We start from the raw sequence: 13060 nt of genomic DNA on the forward strand, positions 1-13060 counted from the left end.
TATCAATTTATCAATTTATCAATTTATCAATTTATCAATTTATCAATTTATCAATTTATCAATTTATCAATTTATCAATTTATCAATTTATCAATTTATCAATTTATCAATTTATCAATTTATCAATTTATCAATTTATCAATTTATCAATTTATCAATTTATCAATTTATCAATTTATCAATTTATCAATTTATCAATTTATCAATTTATCAATTTATCAATTTATCAATTTATCAATTTATCAATTTATCAATTTATCAATTTATCAATTTATCAATTTATCAATTTATCAATTTATCAATTTATCAATTTATCAATTTATCAATTTATCAATTTATCAATTTATCAATTTATCAATTTATCAATTTATCAATTTATCAATTAATCAATTAATCAATTTATCAATTTATCAATTTATCAATTTATCAATTTATCAATTTATCAATTTATCAATTTATCAATTTATCAATTTATCAATTTATCAATTTATCAATTTATCAATTTATCAATTTATCAATTTATCAATTTATCAATTTATCAATTAATCAATTTATCAATTTATCAATTTATCAATTTATCAATTTATCAATTTATCAATTTATCAATTTATCAATTTATAAATTTATCAATTTATCAATTTATCAATTTATCAATTTATCAATTTATCAATTTATCACTTTATCAATTTATCAATTTATCAATTTATCAATTTATCAATTTATCAATTTATTAATTTATCAATTTATTAATTTATCAATTTATCAATTTATCCATTTATCAATTTATCAATTTATCAATTTATCAATTTATCAATTTATCAATTTATCAACTTATCAATTTATCAATTTATCAATTTATCAATTTATCAATTTATCAATTTATCAACTTATCAATTTATCAATTTATCAATTTATCAATTTATCAATTTATCAATTCATCAATTTATTAATTTATCAATTTATTAATTTAACAATTTATCAATTTATCAATTAATTAAATTATCAATTTACCAATTTATCAATTTACCGGTTCAAACCGGTACCAGTTATATGAACCGGTTCAACTGAATCGGTTCAAATTTATCACGAATAGTTTGTTGAGATTATTTGAAGAATTTTGACACATCGCATGGCACGATTTGCAGTAAAAACACTGAATCGGTTAAAACCGGTACCGGTTATTTGAACCGGTTCAACTGAATCGGTTTGTCACGAAAAGATTGTTGAGCTAATTTGAAGAGTTTTGACACGTCGCATGACATGGTTAGTGATACAACCCCGGAACCGGTTCAACCGGTACCAGTAATTTTACCGGTTCAACCGAATCAGGTTGAGTTGCTCATATATCGATTCCTGGAATAATTTCATGAATTCTGATATGTCGCATGACCATATTTCATCAAAATTTGGCTTTATAGTTCAAATGAATATTGCTATTGAGCAATTCTCTACGAAATCGGTCTTTTTTCTTCAATTTTAATTTTTGTATTTTTTAATCCGGCTGAAACTTTTTTGGTGCCTTCGGTATGCCCAAAGAAGCCATTTTGCATCATTAGTTTGTCCATATAATTTTCCATAAGAATTCGGCAGCTGTCCATACAAAAATGATGTATGAAAATTCAAAAATCTGTATCTTTTGAAGGAATTTTTTGATCGATTTGGTGTCTTCGGCAAAGTTGTAGGTATGGATACGGACACAAAAAATAATACACGGTAAAAAAATTTGGTGATTTTTTATTTAACTTTATCACTAAAACTTGATTTACAAAAAACACTATTTTTAATTTTTTTATTTTTGATATGTTTTAGAAGACATAAAATGCCAACTTTTCAGAAATTTCCAGGTTGTGCAAAAATCACTGACCGAGTTATGAATTTTTTAATCAATACTGATTTTTCAAAAATCGAAATTTTGGTCGTAAAATTTTCAACTTCATTTTTCGATGTAAAATCAAATTTGCAATCAAAAGTACTTTACTAAAATTTTGATAAAGTGCACCGTTTTCAAGTTATAGCCATATTTAAGTGACTTTTTTGAAAATAGTCGCAGTTTTTCATTTTTTTAAATTAGTGCACATGTTTGCCCAGTTTTGAAAAAAATATTTTTGAAAAGCTGAGAAAATTCTCTATATTTTGCTTATTCGGACTATGTTGATACGACCTTTAGTTGCTGAGATATTGCAATGCAAAGGTTTAAAAACAGGAAAATTGATGTTTTCTAAGTTTCACCCAAACAACCCACCATTTTCTATCGTCAATATCTCAGCAACTAATGGTCCGATTTTCAATGTTAATATATGAAACAATTGTGAAATTTTCCGATCTTTTCGAAAAAATATTTTGGAATTTTCAAATCAAGACAAACATTTTAAAAGGGCGTAATATTGAATGTTTGGCCTTTGTGAAATGTTAGTCTTGATTTGAAAATTCCAAAATATTTTTTCGAAGAGATCGGAAAATTTCACAAATGTTTCATATATTAACATTGAAAATCGGACCATTAGTTGCTGAGATATTGACGATAGAAAATGGTGGGTTGTTTGGGTGAAACTTAGAAAACATCAATTTTCCTGTTTTTAAACCTTTGCATTGCAATATCTCAGCAACTAAAGGTCGTATCAACAAAGTCCAAATAAGCAAAATATAGAGAATTTTCTCAGCTTTTCAAAAATATTTTTCAAAACTGGGCAAACATGTGCACTAATTTAAAAATGAAAAACTGCGACTATTTTCAAAAAGTCACTTAAATATGGCTATAACTTGAAAACGGTGCACTTTATCAAAATTTCAGTAAAGTACTTTTGATTGCAAATTTGATTTTACATCGAAAAATGAAGTTGAAAAATTTTACGACCAAAATTTCGATTTTTGAAAAATCAGTATTGATTAAAAATTCATAACTCGGTCAGTGATTTTTGCACAACCTGAAATTTCTGAAAAGTTGGCATTTTATGCCTTCTAAAACATATCAAAAATAAAAAATTAAAAATAGTGTTTTTTGTAAATCAAGTTTTAGTGATAAAAAATAAAAAATCACCAAATTTTTTTACCGTGTATTATTTTTTCCAGTGTAGTCCGTATCCATACCTACAACTTTGCCGAAGACACCAAATCGATCAAAAATTCCTTCAAAAGATACAGATTTTTGAATTTTCATACATCATTTTTGTATGGACAGCTGCCGAATTTGTATGGAAAATTATATGGACAAACTAATGATGCAAAATGGCTTCTTTGGGCATACCGAAGGCACCAAAAAAGTTTCAGTTGGATTAAAAAATACAAAAAAAATCGAATGACCGAAATCCTAGAGAACTGCTCTATTGTAAAAATAGTTACGATAACTATTTTTTAAAAATTGTTTAAATATTTTTATCATGTTTTGAATATTTTTCCCTTTAAGTAGAGGTTCTCCCCTTTCCAAAATCTATATAAGTTGGTATTTTGGGTTATTTCACGATGTGCTCTGGGCCCTTGAATTCCATGTAACGCTTTTTTTTCTTTTGGCCCCTCCCCCCGGGGACCCGCCCCCTAAACCACCATATTAAATATTTTTATATTAAAGTTGATTAATTTTCTAATCCAATGGTATATATGAAGTTGATTTTTCATGTACTTTTCACCAAGTTACAGCTTGTTGAAAATCCATGTTACGCTAAAACGGGGCTTAGTAACTTGACTGTTATCATAATACAATTTGGTATTAGTCTGATTTTGGTTGAAAGCTAAAACAACTTGGGAATACCATTTTTTCTTATGGAAGAATATCGCCAACTGTTATTGGGATGATCAGATTAGTTGCTAAAATAACAAAAAATAATAACAAAGATTTGTTCGAAGAATAACTAAAAATGTTATTAGTCTGTTGTCACAATAACAATCCTATAAGAAAAAAAAAAATCATGACGATGAATAACAAATTTTGTTATAAATAACATAATATGTTATTGGCCTAGTATTTTCAAATATCAAAAAATGTTTTTTCCCAAGTTATTTCCGTCTGATCGGGTATCGCTAAACGAGCGCTCGAAGATTCAACTAATTTGGCTACAACAGTTAAAAGCTACAGTAAATAAGGTAAACAAAAAAACCAGAAAATAACGTGTCACGATTGAGCAATTCTCTGAGATGTCGGTCATTCGATTTTGTTTGCATTTTTCAATCCGGCTGAAACTGTTTTGGTGCCTTCGGTGTGCCCAAAGAAGCCATTTTGCATTATTAGTTTGTCCATATAATTTTCCATACAAATTTGGCAGCTGTCCATACAAAAATGATATATGATAATTCAAAAATCTGTATCATTTTAAGAAATATTTTGATCGATTAGGTGTCTTCGGCATAGTTGTAGGTATGGATAAGGACTACACTGAAAAAAAAATAATACACGGTTATTTTTTGTTGATTTTTAATTTCACTTCTTGTCACCAGCCAAGCCAGATAAACAGATAAATCTGTATTATACAGATTTTTTCATCACAAAAATCTGTATATACAGTTTTTTTAAAATGATTTAATTTAATTATTTCAACAATTTAGTAATTGAATAATGATTTAATATGATTAAAAAGCTTAAATTTGCTGTTGAAAATTCAAAAAAATGTTCTGTTGCTTCGAATTTGACATGATACAGATACAATACAGATTTATTTGTAAGAAAATACAGATCAACCATAAAAAAATCTGACATCGTTGCTTGTCACTAAAACTTGATTTGCAAAAAAACTCTATATTTTTATATGTTTTAGGGTTGATGCCAACTTTTAAGTAATTTCCAGAATGTGCAAAAAAATAGAAATATTGGTCGCAATTTTTCAACTTCATTTTTCGATGTGAAATCGAATTTGCAATCTTAAATTGTGGCCCAAGTTTGCCCACAACTGAATTTTTTTTTTTGGAAAGCTGAGAAATTCTCTATACTTTGCTTTTTTGAACTTTGTTGATACGACCCTCATTTGATGAGATTGCATGAATATTGATGTTTTCTCAGAATCTAATGGTCCGATTTTTAATGTTTAAATATGGTAAATTCGTAAAATTTTTCGATCTTCTCGAATAAATATTTTCAAATTTGTTTAAATCAAGCCCAACATTTCAAAAGGGCCAAACATTCAATATTACTTTATTACACAGCAAAAAATCCGATGGTAAAATCGCATGCAAAAGCATGCACATCACCTTCGTCAAAATAAGCACTTAATATTACACGCTGCATGTATAATTTTTGCAAACACAAAAAAAAAAGTTGCAACCGACTGGAGTTACACCCAGCACCAACAGTAAGGACTGGCGCCTTAACCCACTCGGCCACCAGACCGATGAAAAGCTGTAAGGATAAAGGCATATATAAGCATGACATTTCGGTCAAGTAGGTTTCCCATACTGATGGGCTACATATTTCAGGGTGTAAAATCACATAAAATTGCATAAAATAATGCAATATTTATTTTACACCCAGGCCTTTTACACGCAGCTGGATTACTACTTTTTTAGCTGTGTAGTTTACTAACATTTTCCCAAAATATGGTGGAATTTGAGGAACTCTACCTTAAATGGCAATCGTTTGTAAATTGACCCAATCTCAACCCTTAGAGGGGGTGACATTGGGTCAAATAATGCTCAAATACAAAGATATGAAAAAAGTCATCTGGTTCGAGGGAAACGTATTGACATGCTAAAATGTTTGAAGTAGAGATTTTCGAACATTTGGGTACTTTTTGATTCCAACAAAATTATAAAAAAAGTTGAAATTTCGAGAGGACAATTAAACAGCTGCCAAAATGACAGGATTTTTTCTAGGAACGATATTTTTTCAGCTTGATCAACTTGAGATGTCCCCTACACAACCCTTATAATAGAATTTTAATCAAAACACGTTGACCCAATCTCACCCCCAGACCCAATGCACTGACGGTATTATTTATTTTGCCCATGTCTTGCATGTCTTAAGCTCTCTTTGTGATACTTTTTGTCTAAACTTTGTGATAATATGACTTAAAATTTTATTTTTTGTTTTTCTATATTTTTTGTTTTATTAAGAATTCCGAATCCTTTCAAAACAGATAAATAAAATGATAATTATAGTGAGGACATCACATACACTTCTTTCGCCAAAGTGAATGTTACGTTACATAAACCCAACGTGAAGTGCAGTGTGGCCTTCAGCAGCCAGTCGAATGAGCGCCATCATTTCGACAGGCTCATCCCACCCCAGACGGTCAAGATGATTAGTATCGATAAGAAGAGGCTCGACCGACACAAACGCAGCACAGAGTTCATCTTTATTTAAGAAATTCGGTGCCTATTTCGGAACAAACCGTTTTGCGGTGCGATGGTCACCAGCAGCATTTCATAAGTACACTCATGTGTCACTTGGACCACCACGGTTGGAATGTTGGGCGTTTCTCTAGTGTAGCAAGTTGTAAAAATCGTGCGAGGCTTTTCATTTTGGCGGGGTGAGGGTCAATTTTGAAATTTAATGATCAGATTATACACGAATGCAATAAAATTTCGGGTAACTCAATGTAAATCTTTATTTTTCGAGAAAGCTTTGTAGTTACACAGAAAAAAATGTTGGTAATATTCGTCAGGAAATGGTGACAGATTTTGTGTCAAAAAATGTGTAATATTATATCAAGAATAATTCAACAATTATTGGTAAACATTCATCAGTATTTGATGAATATTCATCAGGTTTACATTTTTACATATTTTTTCATGAAATAATACTCAAAAAACAGGTAATATTCAACCTACCAAATTTTCAACCTTCCAAAATTATTTTTTTTCTGTATATCTTAAAATATTCACTCATGCATGCTGGTATAATCTAATTAATGAACTTTATTTACTTCATTACATCAACTAGGGTGAAGTATTTCCATTCTAATTGAAGTTGCTTGGACAACCCCTATTGGAAAATTACATTTTCAATTTGATTAGAGCGTCCAATTTCTCGGGGTTACAAATTCCCGGGAAACGGGAAATTTCCAACAAATCTTCCGGGAATTCCACGAATTGCCGGGAAATTTGAAATTTAACGAAATTTATTCTGATTCTGTTTCTGATTAATATTTTGCAACAGAATTGTATAGAACAGCAACTTTAATGTCCAAAACAGAGTTCCCAAATGAACCGGTTAGGCTAGGTTCACTTATAAACTTGGTTCGGCTTAAACCTCTCTTTGTGGTTCAATCCTGGTTCAGTGAACCATGAACCATGGCTTAAGCCAGGCTAACCAGGCTAATGAAAACCATAGCAATAATGCTACTGTGTAACAAATATTATTGTGTAACAATGTTACAATGTAACATTCATTACACCGTAACATTGCTACACCACAACATTCGTTACACTGTTACATTCGTTACACCGTAACATTGTTACCCCGCAACATTCATTACACCGTAACATTGTTACACCGTAGTATGGTTACACCGTAACATCGTTATACCGCAAAATTCGTTACACCGTAGTATGATTACACCGTAACATTGTTACACCACAACATTCGTTACAACGTAGTTTGGTTACACCGTAACATTGTTGCACCGCAACATTCGTTGCATCGTAGCATTCATTACACCGTGACATTCATTACATCGTGCCATTCATTACACATTATGGTGTAACACTGTTACGGTGTAATGAATGTTGTGGTGTAACAATGTTACGGTGTAATCATACTACGATGTAACGAATGTTACGGTGTAACAATGTTACGGTGTAACCATATTACGGTGTAACAATGTTACGTTGTAGATTTAGGGTTAAACAGTGTCACGGTGTAACAAAGCTTGCCGTTTAGCCTAATATTCTTTGATCAGGTTCAAGCCTGGTTCAAGCCAAAGGTTCATTTTGGCTAGCCTCGCCTGGTTTGAACCAAATGAACCGTGGCTCACGGCACTCGGTGAGCCTGAGCCGACGATGCTTGCCGAGGTGTGGTGTGAACCTGAACCAAAAAAATGAACCTAGCCTAGCCGACGGCTTAGGCTCGTGGGAACACTGGTCCAAAATGAGTGTGAGGATCAAGGAAAAGGCTTGTGTGCTTGTAAAAAAATCATGCAACTTTGAGAAAATATTATGAATTTTCTTATTTTTTATGCTGTTTTTCAAATCGTACAAAAAAAAAAATGATTAGATTAGTGTTTGGACAGTGAAAATCTATACTCCACAACAATACAATTGCTTTTAAATTTGTCTCTTTGACTATTACGTTGAAATAAAAAAAAATATCATGTAGAAATAATGTTTTCATTGCAAATTACTTATTTCAGAACAAGTATTTTCAACATTCGAATAAATAGATAATCATTGAGTTTGCTATAAAAATCTAATTTCTAGCGCTATTTAACTTGAAACACTTTTTGATGAAACCAAGCTCAAAGTTTTACAATATTTCATATTTGAAGCGAGTTTTTGAAATGTGGTTGCATTCTTTGGGAAATTTTCTTATGATTTTTCATTGTTCCATTTATGGTATGATTTTATCTGTCCTTATAAATTAATTAGATTAAAATAATTTTTATAGTTTAAAAGTGGTTGAAATTGAACAATATTTTGAATATTTAAAATTTATAATTTCAAACAGTTATTTCTCGAATACTTTTAAACAAATTCTTGTCAAACAACCCGTTTTTGGAAATATAATTATATCAATTCAGTTTTCATCCAATTTCGTCAAGGTAAACAAAAATGGTGAATATCTTAATTTCAAACGATATAACAAAAAAAAAATCGTTAAAATAGGTTATCCGAATTAAACCATGATATGAAATTTACAGACAAGCTGATTAGTTCAATATGAACAGTAGATTGAAGTGAATATTATCAAATCAGGTTCTCTAATTATTATTTTTGTATGAGTTCAAAATATTGGTGCCAAAAAGGTAGGAAAATGTATACTCTCGTTTGTATTTCGGAAAATTTACAAATTTCCCGGGAAACGGAAAATATTTCTTTCCGGGAAATCCCGGTGATTTCCGGGAAATTGGACGTTCTTAATTTGATTTGTCAATTGAAACGAACAATCAAATCACAAACAGTTTTTTTCATTAAATGGAAAAAAAAAACTTTATTTTGATTTTGAAGTTATACAAGGACCAGAAGTTGGATGATTGTAGAACCCATTACATCTTGAAAATTTTAATTGTATTGGCAACAAGTTTGCTAACATTTGGTCTCCAGCCTTTTGTCCAGGATTATGTTTTGATACACTACAAGGGTTATCATCTCTTGTCTGTGATATTCAAGCTCAGTTTCAGTAAAAAAACAAACAACTCACCCCATGTCCTGCCCCGCTCAGGTACAGCTGCCACAGCGGCTCCTGCAGACCCACCAGGCTGGTCACCTTGTCCTTCAGCGGCAGCGAGCCCAGGCATCGCACCTGAAAGGTCTGCCCGTTGACGGACGGAGCCGCGGCCGCTGCCGCCGGCCCATCCCCGTGCTCTTTGGCCACATCGTTGAACATCCGCTCGATCTGCGCCTGGACGATGTTGCTCGTGGAGCCGCGACTGCTGGTACCACTGCCGGGACCGCGCAGGTTGTTCGCGACCCCGCTAATGTCCAGGTTGTCCCGATCGTTGATGATGGCAGCGCCGCCACCGCCGCCGATTCGGCTGACGCCACTGATCGATCCGGCGCCATGGATCGAGGACGATCGACGGCGACCTCCGGGGCCGGGCGGGCCCAAGTTTACCGAGCTACGATCGTCGAGCCGTTGGCTGAGGATCGATCTAGAATAGGAATACAGGGTGTCATCGTTAGCTGCTGCTGCTGCAAGGTATTTGCCGGGACCGGGACCAGGACCACCGCCAGGATGATGGAGTTGTTGTTGTTGGTTGTGGTGGTAGTTGGTGTTAATCGGGTTAATAACGGGACCATGGAGGGTCGGGGTCGCACAAAAGTGCTCCCCGGTGCTGTTATAGTTATTAGTTATACCACTGCCACTGGGATTTTTGCCAGTCCGAGGACTGTCACTGTTATCGTAAAGGCATAGCTGGTGGATTAGGTACACGAAGAAATCACTAACGGTTTGCCACATTGAACCGACTCGTGCGGAGAATGACCATCGGAGGCACACTGCGTGTTGCACATGTGGTTCGCGCAGACTTGATCTCCCAAAGATATATTCGTTTCGTCTCAAGAGGACGATCGACTCCCGCTTCTGAACTCCCGCCGACCCACAGCTGTCACAGATATGTCACAATGTCGATCAGCACGACCTAAGCGTTTGTCACCCGCGCCCCACTAATTGGCCTGTCAACTCGGTGCTCTTAACCGTCAGGGTCTTCTGATCTTCAGCCTAAGCCCAGCGATCGCGCGCGTTGCTACTTTCGTTATCAGACACCGCACACGCACACACGAAACAACGATCAATTATTTATGATTGTCGAAATTCGGCCAATTAAATGCAGCCGCAACGGCAAATCGATCACGACCAACTCTCGAAAACAAAAAAAAAAAACGATCTTCAACGAGTACTAGACAAAACGCGCGCGCGAGGTCAGAAATGTGCGTTCCGCACGGCACCAGGTTCGGATGGGTATTGAACGGCCGCGGCCAACCAACGGGCCCATTTTCCTGCCTAAACGAAGAAGATCGGCCTTTTTTCCTTTCGTCAGCCCTCTCGCACTCTCTCTCTCTCTCGCACACTCTTCCAAGGCCTCACCGCGAAAACCGGCTTGACCTTTCTCCAGGTGTGCCGAAGCGCGGCCACGATCGTCGACCAGCGAGCTTTGAACCGATTCGGCGGAGCTTTTTCAAACGCGACGATCGACCAAGCTGCAACTTTGAGCGAGTCATGCGAACGCCGTGTTTCAGTTTCATGCCGTTCACATGGCGTGCAGTGCATTTCTCGATCGACGATCGAGCATTGTAGCACCCGTCGCCTACCTTCAGGGGTTTAACCTAACCGGTGAGCTTTTCGTCGAGTTCGCGAATCGGTTCGTCGTTGTGACCCACTAAGCTGCTCGCGTTGGAGGACGAGCTGTGAAGGTTGAGAATGGGACTGGACCTAGGGCAACAGCTACAGCAGAGCGTGTGATTGGAAAAAGTTGTGGATAAACCGGGAAAACTGGGATGAAAGTAAACGTGCGACGACGACTGGGACAAGTGTTCTAGTTCGGGATCGGGTTTTGCGTGTAAGGTCTGTAGGGAAAATAGGCTAGGCGATTTATTGCTGATTGAGAAATAGATTGCCAAGAGGTGGATTAATGATATGCAGGAAACGGGAGGAAAAATGAGTTACATGTTTTGAGATAAGCGTTGCAATAAAGATAACGAAATAAAATGGCACTTGGTTAAAAAAAACACGAAATTTTAAAATGATTAATTGTATTCTAAATGAAAAAATGACCCAGATTTTAAAAGTACATTAAATTTTCCTTAAAATGACAAGCTCCAAAAAAAATTTCAGTCAAGTAACGGAAAATGGGAGAATTTTTGTAACTTTTGTAGTATTTTTTCGATGAAAAATACGTTTTTTTCGAAATTCTGAGTACGTCATATAATCGGGCGTCTAATTTTACATAAAAGTCCCTTTTACACCAAATTTCTATCTCATCACCGTTTCATGCTGCAAATTATTAAAAACTCCTCTTTTTTCGCATGTTCAAAAATGAAAGGGGTCGTACTGCCCCTCCGTTACGAGATTAAAAAAAAACGGACCTCAGATTCGTGATCAGGGACAAAAGTTACCTCGTTGGACAAAGTTTCACCAAAATCGAAGAGAGGTCGGGGCAACTTTTCCCGATTTCGTGTGAGTTGGTGAGAATTACCCATATTTGATAACGTAGTTTGTTTCAAAGCATAAATACTCGAAAATACTAATTTTTTCATAATTTGCAACAAGGGTTTCAAACGAGGCGAAATTTTGTATGCTTTTTCAATTTTATTAGATTTTTTCTGTAATATACTAAAATTTTAACAAAATACAAATTTTTATAATTCGCAATATGGTTAAAATTCGAAGTGAATTTTGGTATGCTTTTTCAGTTTTTTCCAGCAGTAATCGTAAGTCTTTAAAGTGATTCTAAAATTGAATTAATGTATCAAATGTAATATCATTAAGTCAATTGACCATTATGTGCTATTATGCCAAATTACATTATACTAAATGGCATTATGCCATATGAAAAACATAACACTTTTTCAAGGTCCTACTGTAACATATATCTGGGGAGTGGGATTCTGGAGGAAGGGATAGAGACGTATTTTTTTAATGTACTAAAAATATTTATAGTTTTCAATATGGGAATCAAATGATTCGATATTTTGAATAAAATTTTCACAAAATACCGTATTTTTAGAAAATACATACTCAATTTTTCATAATTTGCAATATGAGTATCAAACAATTCGAAATTTTGGATGCATTTCACGGTTTTAAAGTTGTTGAAATTAAAATCTTAAATTTTCATCAAATACCGTAAATACTTTAATTACTGCAAATTATGAAAATTTTAATACTTTCGTAAAAATACGGTACTTTGTGAAAATTTAAGTATATTGGTAAAATATGGTGTTTTGTGAAAATTTTAGTAACGATAGAACTATCGTTATCGTTATCAAAACTTAATATCTTTTTGTTAACAACCTTGGTAAAAATATACGTCATGAATTTTGGATTCATCCTTAAAATAAAAAATAGAAACCGGGAGCGAATGACCTATAAGGTTAAAGTTCCCCCAATAAAATCAGCAACAACAACTACAACAACAATAGAAACGTGTTCAACTTCATATTTTTTTCTGAAAAGTCCTGAACATAACCTACCTATTCTATATGGCTTCTTTTGACGTATGAAATGCTAAAACAACATTTTATTCAAATAAAAAAAAATACAAAGATAAGTTGATTTGCGAAAACGTAGTACTTAACATAAATAATAATCATTTATGACATTGAAGAAAATTCAAGTTTGATTACATAAACTCCAAAATGGTAAATAGTTTAGAACGACAGTAATTTTCATGTGAAGTATTATGACTGCACAAAGTAAAAACTGTACATCAAAAATTCATATTCGTAATCTTTTATATTTGTTTGATATTATACTAAAAAT

The 13060-nt window shown here is 33.6% G+C and overlaps 1 protein-coding gene across 1 annotated transcript in view; it reads right to left on the minus strand.

Annotated features, from left to right (window-relative positions):
- LOC6049617 overlaps positions 1–13060 on the minus strand; it is a 147762-nt gene that overhangs the window by 66906 nt on the left and 67796 nt on the right. The window contains 1 exon segment of the mRNA XM_038259661.1: positions 9281–9731. Within this exon segment, the coding sequence (XP_038115589.1) occupies positions 9281–9731 (451 nt within the window).

The sequence above is a fragment of the Culex quinquefasciatus genome, chromosome 3 (assembly GCF_015732765.1).
Source record: "Culex quinquefasciatus strain JHB chromosome 3, VPISU_Cqui_1.0_pri_paternal, whole genome shotgun sequence".
Lineage (NCBI taxonomy): Eukaryota > Metazoa > Arthropoda > Insecta > Diptera > Culicidae > Culex > Culex quinquefasciatus.